Below are 19859 nucleotides of genomic sequence, written 5' to 3'. Positions count from 1 at the left end.
GTCACACAGGCAGGCAGGGGCAGAGCAAGGACTGGAACCCAGAGCCTGTGTGCTTCCTGGTAAGGGGAGAAGACCGACCCAAGCCACCACCAGGAAGGAAGGAGGGAAGAGTGACCAGGACCCAGGGAACCAATTACATGTGGGGCTCGTGCCACAGGGGATGGGTTGTGGCAGGCACTGCGGGCAGGTGCAGCGCTGTAATTGTCATAACCAGCCGGGAAGGCTGCAGGCACAGCAGGGACAGGTAATGAGACTGCGATCGCCCGCGCCCAGAGGGATTAGTGACTGCACGCAGCTCCAGGGGACAGACACATTACTTAACACCAGCCTCTCATCGTATTGCAATCCCGACGTTCAACTTGATGTGAACCAGTGGGGAGGGCACCAGGACACCCCCAATACACACACATACACGCACAGCATTCCTCCCTCCATTGAAGGGGTTTGGGCACACCTCTCCAAGGAGAGAGAAGTCAAAAACAGCAGACTCCCAGAGAACCTTCTGTGACAGTAATGCCCCTGGCAGAGCACCTTACTGGTTACCTCACCCCAATTCTGCTGGTGGGGAAACTCACAGAGGTAAGGTGACTTGTCCAGGTCACATGATCATAACAGTTAACAAGAAGTGTTAGGTGACAGTGTTACTAACTCATTTAATCCTCACCACAGCCTTATGAGCGAGGTAGGTACTATTATTATGCCCATTTTACAGGTGAGGAAATTGAGGTCCAGGGAAGTGAAGCAATTTGTACAAGGTCCCAGGGCTCAGAAGTAGTGGAACCAGGACTTAAATCTAGGCAGTCTGGCTCCAGAGTTCAAACTCATAATCACCAGACTTGCCTGCCTCTGCTCACCTTAATAAAGCAGCAGATACTGGAATAGAACACGGGTCTCTCTGATCCAAAAGCTGATGCTCCCTTCTCTGTGCCAGGTGGCCTCTTAGAGGGAGGGAGAAGGTCAGGGAGGGAGAAGGTCAGGGAGTGTGGACCTCAGTCTCCCAGGGGTCAGGATGGACTCCAAGTGAATCACCTCCAAACTATAAGAGTGATGTGCAGAGGCCTCACCCCGGGCTGCCAGTATAGCTTTGGAAGTGAGGGTCTCCAAGGCCTGGCCCAGCCCCCAGGGCTCTCAGATGGGCAGGTTGTCCTGCAGACACTGGAGATCCTCCAGTCCTCCAAGCTGCCCGCATCCTGCGAGGTGCCCAGCCCAGGGTGAGGCAGAGGGTCACCAACCCCAGCCCTGACAAGGAGCCAGCAGAGATTCCCTTCTAACTCAAACCCAATTAAGGCTTCTCTCCCCACTGAGACTTGGTCCTTCAGCCACACAATCCCTGGACTCAGCCAGAAGCCAAAAGGAGATGGTCCAAGAAGAGGAACGAGGAGTGGCCTGCAGGAAGGGGTGAGGCCACACACGCAGTCCTGCTGCCTCTTATCTCAAAACACTTTGGCATCAGAGAGACAGACTCAGCCATGCCCCAGCTGGTGGCCCGGTAAGTGACTTGACCTCTCTGAGCCTCATTTACCTCATCTGTAAAATGGGGGCGACAATAGTACCTACCTCCTTGGGTTGTGAAGATTATACAAGATCACGATCACCAAGCATCTAATGTTATTTTGCTCATCTTAGCAAGCAGGACCCAGTCCCAGCTGCTGGGGGTGCGGGGGTTGTTCTAGGGTCCAGGGTCCTGGGCTTGGTCAAGATGTGCCATTCTGCCCTTGGATGCTTCATTCCCTGGGTCCCTCTCCCCCATACTGAGACTGAGGCACTGTCTAGCATCCGAATCTACAAGTACCCAGCACATGCAGGCCCTGAACTGGTATTTATACACTGGATGAATGACTGAATGAGCTTGTGAGTGGAGCCACAGGGCAGAGCAGCTCACAGGGCCTGGGTGCGAGGCTTGTTTTGCCCGCGTCCCAGGATGTCTCGGGCCCCATCTGCACAGGGAAGCTCTGCCCAGCCCTGGGAGCTCAGGCTCTCCCTCAGCCAGCCACCCCCTGGGCAGCCTGCCAGCGGAGGGCCCCTTCCCAACTAGCCTGGCCTCCTAGGGACAGACGGCCAGTCCACGCCCACCCCAGCAGGCCCACAAAGGCAGCAGGCGGCCTCCTCCTGGTGACTTTGCCTTGGGACAGATGGAACTTAGTGTGACGTCTGCCAAGCCAGATGGCCTGGTTGGCCTGAGGGGCCAGAACACTGGCTGGGAGTCCTGCCCCAGCAGGCAGAGCTGCTTAACCTCTTCCTGCCCCAGCCACAGAAGTCAGGGTCCCCCTGGCCACTTAATCACTGTTATACACTCAGGTCTCCTGCCCTCCACCCTTGGAGGTGAGGGGCCTCCCAGGGGCCAAAAGGGAGCCAGGGAGGAGGTGGATTGAGAGGGACCATGGGACAGGTGGGTGTGGAGGAGGTGTCAGCACTCAGCTCCGAGGGCAGGCCTGGAATCTGCCAACCCAGAGGGTGAGCAGGGAGGGTGCTGGTTCCTGGCCCGGGAACCCTGTGGAGCCACGTGGGGCCAGCTGCCTTATTTCCAGGACACCCATCTGGGGCAGGGACTGCCAGGTCCGAAGGCCACCGGCTACTTCTATCAGGCTAGAAAAGCCACTCCCCTGCCCGAACGCCAGCATCAGCACTGCCCTGTGAAGGAGGAGACCCAACTCCACCAGGCTGGCTGAATGGCTGCAGGCAGGGTGCTCAATCTCTCTGGGCCTCAGTTTCCCCATCAGGAAAGGTGGGGCCTGGGTGATCCCTGGGCCCCAGGGCCACTTCCCACTCAGAGGGCTCCATGGCTCTGGGAGAAGGAATGTGCCCCTGTCCCCGGGAACTTGTGGAATCCTAGACCGCCTGGGCAGATCCTTTCTACACGTCTCAAGGAGCGTGCATGAGTCAAGAGGGACCCCGGGCAGGAAGAAGGTAAGCTTCTGGGGTTCAGAGGAGGACTGGTGCTGCCTTGAGAACTTGGAAAGAGTCTTCACCCGGCAGTTGAGCTCCACCCATTCCCCTACCCTGTGGGAGGCTAAACAAGGGGAAATGCAGCATATGGGATCATGGCTAGAGACTAGTACGCATCTCCCAACAGAAAAGGTGACAAGGACACTAGAAGGCACATCTACAAGGCTCTGGAATGCCCTTGAAGACAGTAAAATCTTTATGTGGGATTTGCAAAGGTCCCACCCTCAAGGCAAGGGAGGAACTGATGACCTCTGGAGCCCCTCTGGGGACAGCAAGCTGGTGTCCACAAGCAAAGAAGGCCTCAGATTCTCTGCTCTCAGGTGCCCAGCCAAACTGACTTTCCAAATGGACAATGGTGTCACCTCAGGGTGGAGCACAGCCAGGCTCGACTCCGGTCTGGGGCCTGCACGCTGGTCCAACCAGTATCTCTGGAAATCCCCTGGGACAGAGGCTGCAGAGGGCTCCAGAAAAGCCCCAAAACACACCAAAAGAGCCAAGGAGGGAAGGGCTGGGTGGGAAGGCTGTCAGCCAGGACCGGAGGCAGCTGGCAGCACAGGAGAGGTGGGAGGACATGGGCTGGGGTCCGCGGACCTGGTTCTGAGTCCTAGGTCTGCTGCCAACTTGTTGGGACTTCAGCAAGTCACTATCTCTCTGAAAAGTGTGTGTTGGGGTAGAAACTGAGTATCTCTAAGGACTCTTGCAGCTTTGATTTAATAGTCATTAGGCGAGCTCGCTAGGGACAGGCGTCTGCCTTTCAAGTTCATGCAGCACCATTCCCCAGGCCCAATCATAGGGCCAAGCAGAGGGGCCTTGAAAATGGATGGATGGATGGATGGAAGGATGGATGGATGGATGGATGGATAGATGGATGGATGAATGGATGGATGGATGGATAGATGGGTGGATGGATGGATGGATGGGGGGAGATAGATGGATGGATAGATGAATGGATGATGAATGAATGATCAAGTGGGGTAAGTCCTGAAAAAGAAAAGCACAGCATCCGAGGTGTCCCCTGGAATGATTCCTTCCACTTACCCACAAGGCCTCCTGGAATCACCTTCCTGTGACCCTCCAGCATCCAACCCCCTTCTCTAACTTGTACACAGATGTGTACACACCTACATACAATACTTATATATGCAACATTCCCAAAGCCACAAAACTTTTCTGCTCCAGCCTTCCCCCAGGGCGCCTCCCCTTCCTGAAGCATCCTCCCAAGGCTGGGTTTGAAATGAGACTCAGCAGCAGTGGAACCCAGGGAGGATCTTTTAAGACCCAAGTTCACATACCAGCTCTACCACTTTCCAGCTATGACAAGTAACAAGTCATTTCACCTGCCAAGACTCAGTTTCCTCATCTCTACAGTGGGGATAACCACAGCTACCCTTCAAGAGTATCGTGAGGTTCAAGAGAACAGGTCTGTGATGTTCTGCGCTGCATTGGGCACATGGGATGTGCTCCCTTGAGAAGCAGGGAGATGAGTATTATGGGGTTATGAGATCCTGACTTCATTCCTGGAGGAGCTGAGGGGGCGCCAAGCCTCGGAGGCTTCTCTGCTTGGGTCCTGCAATCCCTTTCACCTTGTTTCCCACCTTGGGTGGGGGTGATGTGTCTGTAGTTAAACCGAGCAGAAGGTACAAAGCAGCCTTTGTCTCAGAGACGAAACCCTAAACCAGCTGCCCTGACGTCAACCCTGAAAAACAATGCCAAGACGGCCTTCGACATCACCCCTCTGCCAAGGTCTGGGAGCAAGCGCTTCACCCACAAGGCCTTGCACAGACAGTCTGTGGGCTGGACAGGACCCTGGAAGCCGTTCTCCCATGGCCCGACAGAGACCCAGAAGGAAAAACAGCTGCCCTGCTGACTGCCAGGGGGCACGACAGGACTTGAACCCCTGTATCTCAGCCCAAGGACCAGGGCCTGGAACGTGCAGCCCATTCCTTAGCCTGGGATACTGAGCCTGCCAAGTGTGGCAAGAGACACCTGGAAGAGTCCACCAGACTTAGGTTCGAATCTCAGTTCTGCCCCTGTCTCACGGTGAGACCTCAGGCCAGGGATGTGACCTCCTGTGGCTGCCTCCGTATCCACACAAGGATGCTGGGACTTAGAGGTCCCCCCAACCCCAGGGAGGCAGGGATAAAGAGAAACTCTCCATTCAGGACCACTCTCCAACCAGGCCACTGGAAGCCACAGGCTCCAGGCGACACACTGTGCTGGCCACAGCCTCGAATGCTAGGTCTTGCCCTACCGGTGACCCTGCGCTGACAGTCTGCTAGGGACAAGAAGGGATGTAACCTCCTCCTCGCTGGCCAAGCAGGCGGCTTTGCTGGGGAAAGGAAGTGCTCCAAACACCATGGCCACTCTGCAGCCGGAAGGGGGAAGGAATAGGCAGTTCTCACTGTATGGAGGCCCGGCGGCTGAGGAGGGCCAGGCTGGGACAGAAGGGACAGAGTGATAATAGCTCTGGGGCTAGCACCACACTGAGCACTCAGCGTGCACTCTCTCACTGCATCCTTGCTGCAACCTGTGAGCGAAGGTTGTCATTCCCATTTTACAGATGAGAGAACTGAGGCTCAGGGTGGTGATGCAAACCAGGGAGTCTCACTCCAGGGTCAGAGCTCCCACCCAAGTGAAGGCCCTGATCAAGCCATCAATGCAACCAAAGAAGAGTGAACAATTTCTTTTTAAACTCCCTGTGGATAGATTATGCCTTAAGGGACAACCTAGGAGTTGAGGCTCCCCTGAACGTGACAGTAGGTTAATCCTGGCTCCGTCAGTAGCTTGGTGAGCTCCGGCCTCGTTTTCCCAGCTTGGAAAAGTCCTGATTTTTTCAGTGTCAGTATTTTCTTTAAAGGCAAATGTCAAACCAGTTGCGATGTCATATTAAGACTTTCCATATAAAACTAGATAAATCCCAACATATTATTTGTCAGGCCACAGCCCTGGAATGGGGACTCAGGAAACAAGGTCTTTGTGGGAACCGGGGGATCAGCCTTTACAGTTCACCCAACTCCTCCCTGTGGGCAAAGTTCTCAGACCTCCAACTCCAGGGCTCACCCCAGAGGAAAGGGGATGGGAATGGCCCTCACTGGGCGAGGCCTATCAGCAACTCTGTGGGTCTCATTATCCCATTTTATGCAAGAGGGAACCTGGGCACAGAAAAAAGACCCAGCTGACCCAGGGCTGGCAGAAGAAGACGGTAGGTCAGTTAGTCAGTCAACACCCCAAGGCCCCAGTGCCAGGCTGAGGCCAGGGAAGTGACCCAAGGCGACCTCAGATGTCTCTTTTGTAGGCCCAGAGAGCCTCCTCTGTGGCACCGAGGACCCGGATGTCTGGTCAAGGGCCAGTGCTCAGTCTCCGTGGGCTCCCCTTGACAGGCTCCAAGGCCTCTTCAATCTAAGTCCCCTGGCCTCTGGGAGTTTTCCAAACCCCTTCTTAAAGGACTACAGCCTCCAGAATAATCTCTTAGGCCAAGGGTTTCAAAGGAACCCTATTTAGGGGATCTGGGTTCCCTCCCCTCCTCTGCTGTGTGACATCAAGGGAGTTAACTCTCCTTCTCTGGGCCTCAGTTTTCTCATCTGTAAAATGGTCATGGGTATGCAAATGCAGGTAGAGAGAAAAATACAAAACACTGATGGAGAAACTCTTAGAAGGTCTTCTTCAAAGGACACCAGGCACATCTACTCATCTGGAATGACAGAGAATGATGTCACCTGGAAGCAGGGGATGGATTAACTGACCTCAGAGAGAGCCTCAAACCCTCTGGGCGCACTGGGAGTGAAGAGGACGTCACAGCTGTGAGGGAGAAGGGGCAGGCAGGATGGTCCAATGGGAGAGGCGAGATGAGCAGCCTACCCTCCCCAGCCCCAGTCCCCTGTGCATGCCGAATCCTAACCCCAGATCTTGATGGGGCCAGGGAAGCCCTGGCATTGACCTCTAACCTGGAAGCTCTCTCTCTTACCAGGCAACTTCCCCTGCCCACCACGATGACGTCAAGACCCCAGCCCCCTGCAGTACAAGGGGTCTGGGGTGACAGAGGTAGGGTCCTGACCCGCGGGAGCTCCAAGTCTACAGGGCTAGACAGAGGCTCCCAGACAAATGCTCACACACGGGCCCACAAAGCCCCAGCGGCAAAGAATCCCCTACTGAAGCCTGGCACTGGGCAGAGGGATGGGAGACAGCACCCTTTCACCACCATCCCCTGCTTCTGATGGGGGACAGGGCAGGGGTGAGAGAGCCAGCCACAGGGAACAGAGACCAAAACAAGAAAGAAGGGAAAAAGTGAGGAGATAGGATAAGAGGCAGCAAATCAGAACAGAGAGCCAAGAAGGCCCCGAGGAGGGAGGAAGGGAGGGGAAAGGGAAGGGCCGAGAGGGAGAAGAAAGGGCAGGTGGGTCAGGCACTGGCTGTGTCCAGACTCCAGCCTGGGCCTGGGAGCAGGCTGTGCACCAGCAGGGCAGTGTCACCTCCAGGCCTTTGCACAAGCTATTCTCTCTACCTGGAGCACCCCTTCCTCTTCTCTTCCACTCTTACTGGACCTTCAAAATACAACTCAAGTGATGCCTCCTCCAGGAAGCCTTCCTTGACTGGCCCTAAGCTGGCTCAGGTACCTTCCAGAATCCCTGGATTCAGAGCACTACAGGGTTCCCTCCAGGGTTGCACCCAGTGCTCCAAGGCGCCCTCTCTGGTCCTGTTTTCTGACTTCGCAACAAGCTTTCCCCAATTTATTACAGTCTCTCTTTATTACCTGCCCCCTCCCCTGCCCCTAGATGGCCTTCTGCCCATTACCAAGGCAGGCCAGGGTAAAAAGGGGGTGCCGATGGGCCCTGGGAAGATGTCCCAACCCTGCCCAAAGAGGAGCCTGTCCGCCAGGGAATTTCCCAAGGTCCACTTAGACCAGCAGCTCTTTCCCTCCCCCTAGACGGCAAACAGGGGGCAGCGAGCCAAGAACCTTCTTAAATAACCCAAGTAATAAAAATGGCCAATTAAGAGGGTGGGAGGCAGTGTCTCTACTGCGGGGGTGTCTCTCCATCGGGTGGCAGATGAGCGGGGTAGGGTGGGGGGAGCTGGGTTCAACTGCACATCCCGAAGTCAGCGCACACAGGCCAGAGCACGCTGAGCAAGCATCTCGGAGACAGCTCGGAGACAGGCCCCGCCCAGCTCTGCCGGGCCAGGGTCCAGGGCTACCCGTGTACTATGTCTACCCATCTCCATTTTGCAGATAAGGAAGAGAGGACTTTCTCAAGGTCACAGAGCTGATAGGTTGTAGGCACACTCTTGGATTCCTCTCTTCCCACTTTCCAAGTTCCACACAAACACTCTGCTCTGAGCTGACTAGCTAGTTTCACAGGTTTCTGTCCAGCAACCCCATCCCCGCTTGTCCTGGGATCCCGGGGAGACGTGACTATAAAGGCAAGGGGAGGACAAGACATCTCATGGAACTTTGAGTAGCCCCAGGTCGCATGGGCAGAAGAAACAGCAGTGTGAGTGGGGCCTAGAGCTTCCCATCACTTAGTCACTCCGGGCACTGCACTCAACAGTTTATAAAACACTTCCGTGCACTTCATTTAATCTTCCAAATGGCTCCATGGGAGTCAGATTTATTACCCCCATTTCACAAAAGGGAAAACTGAGGCTCAGAGCAGGAAAGCTGCTTGCAACGGACATGCCCCTTCCTGGGGACCAACCACATAGAATGCAAGGTTGGATCTGGAGCCTGACTTCCTGGGTTTGAATCCTGGCTTGCTGCTTCCTGTCTTGACCAGGCTTCCTTCAATGTCTCAAAGGCTCAGTTTCAGCATCTCTAAAATGGGCTAATGATAGTACCCAACTCATAAGGTTATTACGAGATGGCATGAATTAAATGTTGGTAAACTGCTTTGAATGGAGCCTGGCAAACAGTAAATGGTATATAAAGATTTTTTAATTAACTAATTAATACTTATTGTGCCCGTAGTCTGCACAGGCATTACTTGGGCAGGTACTTGTCACATGGCATTGTCACATTTGCCTCCGTCCCCAGACTCTGGGCTCCTGAGGGCAGGGGCTGTGTCTGCTTCACCCCAGTGTCCAGCGTGGGGCCTGGCACAAGGTGGTGTCCAGCCACTGTCCAGAGAAGGGCACCTTGGCTTCTCAGACACCCACACCCAGGAGTCTCCTCTTCCCCAATGAGAGGCACGGCGTGACTGTAATAAGTTCCCTGTACTGTTGGCAAAGTTCACGCCACCAACTGAAAGCAAAAGTTAGGAAGGCATGGGCCCAGGGTGGAGGCCAGCTTCCCTCCAGCCATCAGAATGCCCTCTGCTCTCTCCAGCTTGTCATCAGGTGGTGAGAACCCCTGACACTGCCCTGGGAGCACGTAGGTGCTGGGTGGGACAGAAGAAGCATTAAAACTTCGAGTCTGAGACCCACATCCAGCCCTAGCTTTTGCTGTGTGACTCAGAGCGTTAATTTTCCTCTCTGAGCCTCAGTAATAATTCGTGTTCCCTGCTTGCCATCCCTTCCCCTGCCAGGCCCACCAGCCCAGGGGTGCCAACCTAGCAACTCCCCTCACCCAGAGTCCAGTCTTCAAAGAGCAGGGGGGCTGGACCACCCTCTGTGGTGGCTCAGGAGGCTCATTTGCCTCCCGCTGCCAGTGATTCACTGGCTTCCCAAGAAACAATCACCGTAAAGTCACAGCAGGAAGTCTTCCCTGCACAGCAGCCACCTCCTGTTCTGCCACCACCGCAGCAATATTGTGACAGGCACCGGGGGAGACCCACACCTCAGCCTTCCTCCCGCCCGCCTCCTCCACCCTGTGCCAGCCTTCACCAGCCCTCAGGCGGCATGAGGCAAGGCCAGCCTGCACCTCCCCTGGGAAGAGCACTGGACTCGGAGTCTGGAGACCCAGGAGACCATTTTTCTAGCTCAGTATTTCTCTCCAGCTATGTGTAGTGTGTTGTGTAACATATCTATTGAGTTGGTCATTTCAAAAGCTATATATTTTTTATTTCTGAAACTTTCATTTCACTGGTTTTCAAGTCTTTCTGTTTGTTTTGTTGATAACAGTATTTCCCTCCATGATTTTTAATTTCTTATTTTATTTCTTTAGCCAATTTGATGGACTCATTGCAAGATCTGGGGCAGATTTCTTCACCTTTCTGAACCTCTCATCTGTAAAATGAGCAGAATCGATTTCCCACCTCTCAGGATTGCTCTAATAATTAAATCTCATTTATTTAAAGAAGTCATCACAGAGCTTAGTACATAGTAGGTACTCAATTAACAGTGGCTATTAAGTCACTATGACTATTTTTAAACCTTTTTTCAAATGTTTTCACACTCCACTATCTCAAACGATTTTTACATCAACCCTGTGAAGCAGAACTCATGAGAAATCTTACCCCCATTTTACAGGGCAACACATTAAGGTGCAAGAGATTAAGCAGCTTACACAGAATCCAAATCACACATAAAGTTACAGGGACAAGCAACTTCCTAGGGCACTGAGTAAGTCCGTCTTCCCACCTTCCCCATTCCCAGGTGGGCAGCAGGAAGCTCAGATCACACCACAGGCAAGCCAGGACCACAACCCAGACTCCACAGGGCTCTAGCTGCCCCCCTGCCACACCCCAGGGGGCTCGGCCAGGCCACAGGCCCTCAAGGGAACCAGAAGCATGTGCCAGCTTAAACTGGGTGACAACTACTCCTGTACCACGAACTAGATAAGGAAACCACATCCTGCCCAGGAAGCCAAGCACAGGTGCCCACGGAGGGGCTGAGAGTGGGAGGGCACTGCCCTGTTTGGCAGGCAGGCAGTAGCACCAGAAATCTTCACCAGCCTCTCACCTGGCCTGGGGTCTTCTAAGCACTTCACGGCCAGCCATGAACAGAGGCTGCACAACCCCCAGCTGCTGCCAGCCAGGTCATGGACCACCCTCCCTCCAGCTCCTAGACTGATTCTTGACTTCTGTCCACCTCACAAAGCCGGCCAGCATTGCTTACCTCTTAGAGCACTCACCCTTTTGCCCTGTGAAATCTGGCCGTGTAACTCTTGTAACTTCACCATCTACAAAATGCTGTAGCTCTGTGAGCCCATTAACTGCTCCCACAATGTCGGGACACAGATCTCAGCATCCCCCTTTTCCAGATGAGGAAACTGAGACCCAGAGAGGCAAAGCGACTAGCCTAAGCTTGCTCAGCTTTTAACTTCTGAGCTAGGGATCCAGCATCTGGCACCAGGAGACCGGTATTCATTCAGACTTGTTGAACTGATGTGTCGGGATGGGAGCATGTATCTCCTGACTCCAAGTCCAGACTGCTCCCTCCACCAGCTGCAAGTCTCCAGGTGTAGAGCCCATGTGTGGGGGTCATCAGTGTCAACCCTGCCCCACTGGGGCCTACCAGCACGCAGCAGCCAGCCACAGAGCCCTCCTCACTGCACAAGTACTGGCTCAGCATGGACTCCGGCCAGGCCCTGGCTGGCCTCTGCGAGTACATGACAAAGAAGACAGACCGGAGGCGGCCCCCCGCAGGGCTTACGGTCAGTGGAGGGAGCAGACACATACTAGTCAATTATGATTCAGGGTGTAGGGGGCTGTGATGGGCGAGGTAGTGGATGCTCAGGAATGCCCAACGGAAGACCGTCAGGGAATAGCAACACATCCTGCTCCTGAGCACAGGGGACAACAGGGCTGCCTTCTTCCCTGTCCCGGGCCTCCAGCCTCTAATGACATGGGAACTAAATAGAGGGCCAGCCCGGCTGCATCTCATCAACGGGATCAAAAGCCAGGACTCCGCATGCAAAGTCCACAGGCGCCGGTATCACTGATACATGGCACAGTTTAAATCAATTCCCTGGAAGGCCCCACACCTCCTAGCAGCAAAGGATGTGTTCATGTTCTGGGTCTACCCTTCTATGTCCTTCAAACAGTGACACGTGTGGGGATGTGGGCATGGGCTTGGCGAGAGAGCCTGAGTGCGCATGTGCATGCGATTGTGTGTGTGTGTGTGTGTGTGTGTGTGTGTGTGTGTGTGTGTGTGTGTGTGTGTGTGTGTGCTTGCGCGTGCGCGCGCGCGCGCACACGCTAGTGGGGGCCCAGGGGCCTCGCATCCGGTGGCCAAGGCAAAAGCCCCGCCTCACATTCCTGGGAGAAGGAATCTTCAGCGTCAGCTGTCTCCCTGTTTCCTGCTTCCTTTTCTTTTCTGGGACCTCATTCCCCTCCCTCTAGCTTGAGGCTCGGAAAATCCCTCCCCAATGCGTCCCCAAAGAGCCTGCCAGTCTAGCCAAGAGACTTTGGAATACTGAGGAGCTAGATGGAGGGGGGCGGTTGTGTGTTTCTTTTAAAGGAGGTTAGGGGAAAGGGCAGGGGGTGGCCAGAGATTTCCGGAGGCACAAATCAACCACTAAGACTAGGAAGAACAGCCTCCTTAGATGCTGCACAAAGAAGCAGCCCTTTCTCCCTCCGCCCCCAGCACCATCTCTGGCGCCATCCACGGGACAGAAAGCGGCAACGTGTCCTGAAATGGATGTGTTGGGCAGTCCAGCGCTGTGCTGAGAAATCCTTGTAAATGAAAGGAGCAGACATCGTGGGTGGGGGGGGGGGCATTGTGCTGGGGTGGGGGTTCTTCGGGGAGCCTACAAGCCCTAGGTGCCTTAACACATGAGCTCATTTACTTCTTCCCCATCCCTAGAAGAGCAATGTTATTCTCCCTCTTTTACAGAAAGCAGTGGCTCAGGCAGCTCAGAGAGGCCAAGCAATTGCCCAGAGTCACACAGAGAGCGGCAGAGCTGGGATTCAAACCCTTTTTCCACCAACCCAGGCAGCCTCCCAAGAAAATCAGAAATAAAGAATCCATATCAACACTAGCTTCAGAAAGAATGGAAGTGGCAGGGAACAAAGCAGCTTTCCGGAGCAGTCTTGTGGCTTTGGGGCACTCAGGGGCCAGCACCCACCTGCTTAAGGGCCTCCCAGGGCGTGATGGGAAAAGGCAGGGGACACTCCAGCTGGCTCCCCCACCAACCCTTTTTGGAGTCCTCCATTCGGGCCAACGGCTCAGCCCCTTCCGGCTCATGATCAGAAATAGCTGTGACAAAAGTCCCTCCCATCCCTGAAAGTAGCTTTTTAAAAAATGCTTAAAGGCAGACACACACAAAGGTGGAAAGAATTCTGCCGAGTCCCCAAAGGAAGGCAGATGATGCAGGCAACACCTTGGAGCAGTGAGAAAAGCTCTCAATGGCAGGCAGAAGTCCTACCCAGCTCAGCTTTGTAGATCAGCTCCCTCTGGGCCTCGGTTTCCCCATCTCTAAAGTGAAAGTATTCAGCTGAATCAGCAATTTCTTTCTTTCTTTTCTTCTAAACTGTAGAACCCTGTTTTCTAATTGAATCTCCCTCAGAATATCAATCTGAGAGTCATGAAAATGGAGCTGCTGTTTGGTGTGGGCCAAATCCGTCATGCTCCGCCCTCCCCCGTCCCCAGAATCGCCCCAAAGCACACTGCTCTGGGCCTCAAAGAGCCTACTTGAAAACCGCCAAGCTAAACGATCACTGTGGGCCCTCCTGGCTCTTAAACGAAGTTCCAGGGAAAACAAACCAAGACTTTCAGGTTGACTTGAGTCAGGGGCACAGACACCCAGCAACTTGCAAGGGGTGGGGACAAAACCAGCTGATTCCAAACCACACTCGGCCTGAGGCAGGAGAGGGGGAGGCCCAGAACAAAGAAAGGCCACACTGTCATCCCAGGAGGCAGAAAGCACAGCCCTGACCAGGGCCTCTCCAAGTCACAGACCGATTCGTAGTGAGCTGAGAGGGATCATCTAAAGGAAGCCCGTTGTGTATAGGTGGAGGACCTAAGGCTCAGAGAGGGCAGCAGTTAGCCCGAGGTCACACAGTGCCTAATGGCAGAGCCAGACCTGAGTCTGGGTCTCTAGGATGCAAATTCAAAAAACTCGCTGTTTATCTAAAGTTCAGATAGATTCAGCAGGAATCTCCCAGGGAAAGGCCCCCAAACTTGCAAACTCAGAACAGGATATTTCAGTGACACTGGGTGGTGACAGGGTAGAGATGTTTGTTTTGGTTTCCAAATCAACACTTGACAACCTCGTCGGCTACAGTTTCAGTGACCACATTTCCCTCATGGGAAAGAGCTCAGAGCTGATTGGACCAAGGGGAAATCAAAGCAGGAGTGTGCAGGGCCAGGGGCTTTGGCTTGGGCTGGTGTTTCCAAATCGGGGCTCCTGTACCACTGACAGCACATGAGATGATGTGAGGTGGTACGTGGGTGACTTTTTAAATTGATGTTTTATTGACTGCGTATGTAAACAGAAAAACAAAATGTGGTCTATTCATATAGTGGAATATTACTCAGCATTATAAAGGAACATACTGCTGATACAAGCGTGGACAAACCTTACCAACATTATCTAAGTGAAAAAAGCCAGACACAAAAGACAACATATTGTCTGATTCCATCTATATGAAATGTCCAGAAAAGGCAAATTTATAGAAAGAGAAAGCAGATCAGTGTTTGCCTGGTCTGGGGTGGGAATGGGGATTAACTGCAAATGGGCATGAAGGATGTTTTCGAGATGATGCAAGCGTTCTAAAACTGGATTGTGGTGATAGTTGCACAACACTGTGGATTGACTAAAATTTATTGAATTGGACACGTAGAATGGGAGAATTTTATGATATGCAAATTATACCTCAATAAAGCTGTTTAATATATTCTATGTAAGTAATAATGTAGATGGTGGTACATGAATATAGCCACAGTTCAGGGAGATGAAAACCAAAAAGTCCCCAGTTGGAGACCACTGAGCTACACATCCCGGGTTGCCCTTTGGGGAAGCAAAGTGAGGATCTCCAAGGCTGCAAGTTCCTCCAGGTAGACCAGAGGAAACCCTGGAAGTTTCCTTTGCTAGCACATGCTCCTTCTGTTGGTTGCTGCTTAGGGCTCCATGCTAGACATCCTGGAAGGGTCTGAAGCCTTCAGGGGCCAAGAGCCCAGGCAACCACCTTGGTCTCACTCTCCTATGAACAGATCAGGAGCCGTCTGGGAGCTCAGATTTATATATTGTCAAGGCTGATAGAGCCTTTGAGGTTATCTAGCCCAGTGGCTTTTAAACTTTTCAAAAAGTTGACCATATGCCTTCCCTCCTCCCAGAAGAAAATTCTTATGAGAAGCCCAAATAGAGAAACAAGTAAAAACAGAACGTTACTTGTATACATTTAGATTATAGGCTCAAATATAGAACAGTCACCTATTCTAAATCCAATCAATGTGGCTGATGGGGCTATTCTGATCCACTGACACTTAGAACTGGGATTACAGATGACAGTTCCACATTTGGTTCTGCCTTCAGGGCGTTCTAGTCCACCCTCCTCTCACTTGACAGATAGGGAAACTGAGGCTTAAAAAGGGTAGTATATTTGCTTTGGAAAACTCTAACTTGAGTCCTGAATCAACTGCAGAAAAGATGCGTCTCCCCAGTTCACACAAAAAGTGGGAGAAGACAAGGGGCACAGACACCTCAGAAGGGCGGGAAGAGAGACACCCACACTCCACCTGTCTCAGCAGCACCCATCTCATTCCAGGCCAGCGCCAGAGCTGACATCACACCCCACACCCTGGGTGCAACTGGAACCGGGCATTGCTCAATGCCAACCCATCTCCCTCTAAAGACTGGGCACGGTTTTTCCATCTCCTTAGCAGCCAGGTCCAAAAAGCACACACACAATAAAACAAACACAGCGCGAGCTTGGGGCATGACGACACAGTCAACAGTGGCAGACAGGAGGGCCCATCCCTCCGAGTTTCACCATCGAGAGCAAGTGCCTCTTTCTCTGCCCCACCTCAAGGAAGCTGCCCACGAGGGGCAGAGAGGTGGCCTCCCCATGACCAGGCATCAGGCCATTCTCAAGTCCTCAAGAGAGAATCAACAGAGAAGAGTAGTCTCCCAGCGGGGTCTAAGACCTACCCCTAGGAAGCCAGGCCCTGCATGAAAGGCCTAAGACTCCAGGCATCTGCTCCCTGACAGCCTGACAAAGAGCCTATCATCTTTAATAACATCACTTTTGATTACTTTACACCCTCCAAAAAGTATCACGGGTCTACTCTCCCCTTATCCAACTGTGGGTGGCCTTTATTATTCCCATTTCTCTGATAAGCAAACAGGCTTCCAAGTGGTTCAGCCGGTGGTTCTCACTGGCAGGTGCCAGAGCTGGCACTTGAGTCCTGCCCAGTGGCCAGCCTGCCCAGGAGCAGAAAAGGAAGGAGACGCATGCCCAGCTCTCTGTGCTTATGTGAGCACCAGGACTCAAGGAGTAGAAGGAAAGAGCCTTCTCAGGGCATCCTCTAAGCCCAGGAGTTCAGAGCCACAGCATCCAGTGCAGAGTTGCTTATGCTTGGTCACAGCAGAGGGCCCTGCCCCCATCCAAGCTTGAGATACTAGAAACAGACCCCTCTCCTCTTTATCGGAAAGTCGAGCAGACAATACCGTCAGCCAGACTGCAGGCAGGAAGCAATGTCAGTTTCCCAGCTGGGGAATCTGGGCTAGGCAGGAATGTGCTAGCCAGTTTAGCAGGGAGTCCGCGCCGCACTCCAGCCAGAGATGGTGGTCCTGGTCCATTCAGTGCCCAGCTACCAGCCCAAGGTTATCTCCTCCTGTCGGCCTTTAGGGCTCAGATTGTTGGGACCCAAAAAACCATGAGAATTGGAGAGTGGGAAGAAGAGGGGTGACGGAGGGTGTTTTTAAAAGCTTGTGGCCAGTCTGTTGTAGGGCTGGTTATCCATCCCAGCCAACTGGACCTTAGAGAGCTGGAGCAACACAGCAGACTTTGTTCCCGGCGGACATACCCATTCATTTTCAAACATACCGTCTCATTTAACTCAAAGAACAAAGAGCCAGTGGGTTAGTTAAGAGTTATTTCTTTTTACGCACTGAGGGAGGGGAGCCCACCTACTACATCCTTAGGAAAATACCGAAGCTGGAAGACAGACTGGCCAGGAGTAGTTAAAGTCACCAGTTCAGATCCTGACTTCACCACCTATTAGCCAAGCGGCCTCAGGCAAGTCACTTGCATCTCTGTGCCTAGGTTTTCTTATACACAAAAGAGGTTAAGAATGCTGCACGCTCTGTGTTGCCCTGAGGATGGATGAGATCACATAAAAGACTTACACCGATGGTCATTATGTCACCTAGAAAACAATGTGCCTGGTCCAATGACGGATGGAGGTGTCCCCCACCGTAGTCATCGCCCGCCCCCATTCTTGGAACTGGATAACTGAGTTCTCCAAGCGTGTGTAGGGCGCTCTGCACACACAGCTTCTAGCCCACCTGCTAGGATCAGCTGGCCTCCCCCGGCCTCTCCCGAACGCATACATTCCACGGTCGCCAGGACCTGGACGCCCTCTCCCCAGGAGTGCGGGGGGGAGGGGCGGCCCCCCACTCACCTTCGCTTGTACTCGTCGCGCTCGCGTTTCACCTTGGCCAGCACGTTGTAGAGCGCGCGGATCTCGGGCGTGATGGTGTCGATCTGCACGCCCACGCCGTCGGGGTGCACCCAAGACACGCCGGGGCCCTGCACGGTCTCCACGCCGCCACCACCCGTGCGCCGCACCTGCGTGTAGCTCCAGATGGTCCCGGGCAGGCGGCCGTAGTGCTGCGGGTGCGAGCCGCCGCCGGGAGGCAGGCCGCCCAGGGCCACGGCGTTGGCGTTGGCGCCGGCCGCCGCGCCGATGCCGTGCCCGCCGCCGGGCGCGGGTGGCCGCAGCAGATCCGGCCCGGTCTGCACGGCCTGCTCGCGGGAGAAGGTCTTGTAGCGCAGTCGCCGATCGCGCTCACTCTGCTGCTGCTCCAGCTGCTTCTCCAGCAGCCGGTTGCGCCGCTCCAGCTCGTGCACCTTGGCCAGGAAGCAGCGGAAACGCACGTTGAGCCCCTTCAGGAGGTGGATGTTGGAGCCCAGGTCATCCCGCAGCGCCGCCGTCACCGGAGATGGCCCTGGCCCGGCCCCGCCGCCGCCGCCCCCGCCGGGGCAGCTCCCGCCGCCGCCGCCACTCGGCGGGCAGCCGAAGGCCAAGGCCATCTCCCCGAATAGCAGCGAATTCACCATGCGCCGGCTGCGCGGCTCAGGGCCCCGGGCCCGCGGCTCCAGGTGCGGCTCCAGCTCCGGGCAGGGCTCCCGGCGCGGCCGGGCCAGGGCGGGCGCGGGCTCCAGCGCGGCCGGCCGGGTGGTTCCAGATGCGCGCCAGATGCAGCCTCCGCGGCGACGGCGAGTCGGACCGCCCCCGGATGTGGTCGCCGAGGCGAGGGATGGACTCGGGCCGCGGTGGAGGCCGCGGAGGCTGGCGCGAGGTAGCGAGGGTCGCGGGTCCCGGCGCCGGGGCTGTCAGAGACGCTGTGGAGGCGCCGCGGCAGCCGCGCGTAGAGGACTCTCCGCCGGCACTGCCCCTCTGCGGCGGGCCCCGCCCACTGCAGACACAGGCCCCGCCCCCATCCTCGCCCCGCCCACCGCGCCTTCCTCTGCGGCGCTCCAGCAGCTCTAGGCCCCGCCCTCGAGGCCCGCAGCGCCCGGCCCAGCCCACGGCCCCTTGGCTCCTCCCACACCCTGGCTCCCCGCTTTCTCTGCTCGGTGGACCTGCTGTCTGCAGCTCTGGCTCCTCCCAGCTCCCGCTTGAGCCACTCCCTCTCCTGCGCCAGGTCCTGCCGCCCAGTCCGGCTCCGATTCTTTGCCCCGGGATGAGGACTGCAGAGCTGCACCAGACACGCGGTTAGGTGGAACCGCCGCAGAGCCAGCCCGGCCTCTTAAAGGGACCGGCAGCCTCGGCAGCGCTTGTTTCCCCCTTTAGGGAGCCCCCTCCCCCACGTCCTCTGACAAGGAGGCTCCGCTTCTCTCCCAGCCCACTCCAAGTCCCCTGACCCCAAATTCCCACGGGGTGAGGGAGACCTCGTCCTGGAAAGGCTGGGGGGATCAGAGCATCCGAAGGTGCATCCGCACCCCACCCCCACTCCAGCCTGGGGCGGCCTAGATCGACCTTCCCAGGATAAGGCAGCGCTTCCGCCGGCACGTCCCCCACGCGGTGGACCCTGGAGGGCTCCTCGACCGCTTGCCCCCGCCTCTAACTGCGGGTCTTGTCGTCCCCAAATCAGCCTGGGCAATGCCAAGCTCGCTGGTCCTCGGGCCCAAGGATGCGCAGCGCGGATGGTGGGGATGCTAGTGGGGAGGCTGAGCGAAGACCCTCCCGGAATGTGACACCCGCAAGCTCAGACTGGGCTGCTGCGGCTCCCCGGCCCCGAATGACCACCTCCCCACCAGCGCACACTCATATGCTGAGATGCTGCTAGAGGTCCATTTCTTCGAACAGCTGAGGGGGCAGCATGAGGGCAGAACAGGTCTCGAAGGCGGAGCCAGCCCGAGGACGCATTCATTCATTCACTCATTCCTTCATTCATGCAATTCTGTTTTCGGATCTACTATCCTAAAAACGAAGTTCTCCAGTCTCCTTATGTCTCTTAAACCAGTTTGCAAACATGGATCGTTATTTTTTGAATGGTAATCATAGCCCCCATTACTGAGTATATATCGGGTACTGTCATTGTTATCTCCATTTTTATGGAGGTCACTGAGCCCAGAGGAGCAGCAAGCCATCCCAAAGCACATGCTCTAACTGGCCTTCTGACACCCCCGGCCTCTTGTTCATTTCCCCTTTTGATCCTCACCACAACTCTCAGAGGAGAGGTGACCCCCAACCTTTGAACGCCTGCGGCTTGCACTGTGTGTGCTTAACCAAATATGTGGCATGTTCCAGTTTCTTCCGGCTGCATTTTTTGAATTGCAATTTAATTTTTGCCTTGTTATTAATTTTTGTGTTTATTCTGTCTCTTTGTGTGGAAGTTTGAGGGCCAGTACCCTGTCTTACAGGGACAATGG

At 54.9% G+C, this 19859-nt stretch overlaps 1 protein-coding gene across 2 annotated transcripts in view; it reads right to left on the bottom strand.

The window, feature by feature from the left end:
• IFFO2 (intermediate filament family orphan 2) overlaps window positions 1-18384 on the bottom strand; it is a 46594-nt gene extending 28210 nt beyond the window's left edge. For both annotated transcript variants that reach the window (XM_010997662.3, XM_064493994.1), the window contains exon 1: window positions 17383-18384. In XM_010997662.3, coding sequence (XP_010995964.3) covers window positions 17383-18041 — 659 coding nt within the window. In that variant the 5' untranslated portion in view covers window positions 18042-18384. The remainder of the gene's footprint in view (window positions 1-17382) is intronic.
• Window positions 18385-19859: the final 1475 nt, after the last annotated feature.

This window comes from Camelus dromedarius, chromosome 14 (genome assembly GCF_036321535.1).
Source record: "Camelus dromedarius isolate mCamDro1 chromosome 14, mCamDro1.pat, whole genome shotgun sequence".
Taxonomy (NCBI): Eukaryota; Metazoa; Chordata; class Mammalia; order Artiodactyla; family Camelidae; genus Camelus; species Camelus dromedarius.
The sequence above is the reverse complement of the archived record's forward strand: the minus strand, read 5'-3'. Positions and strand labels throughout refer to the sequence as shown.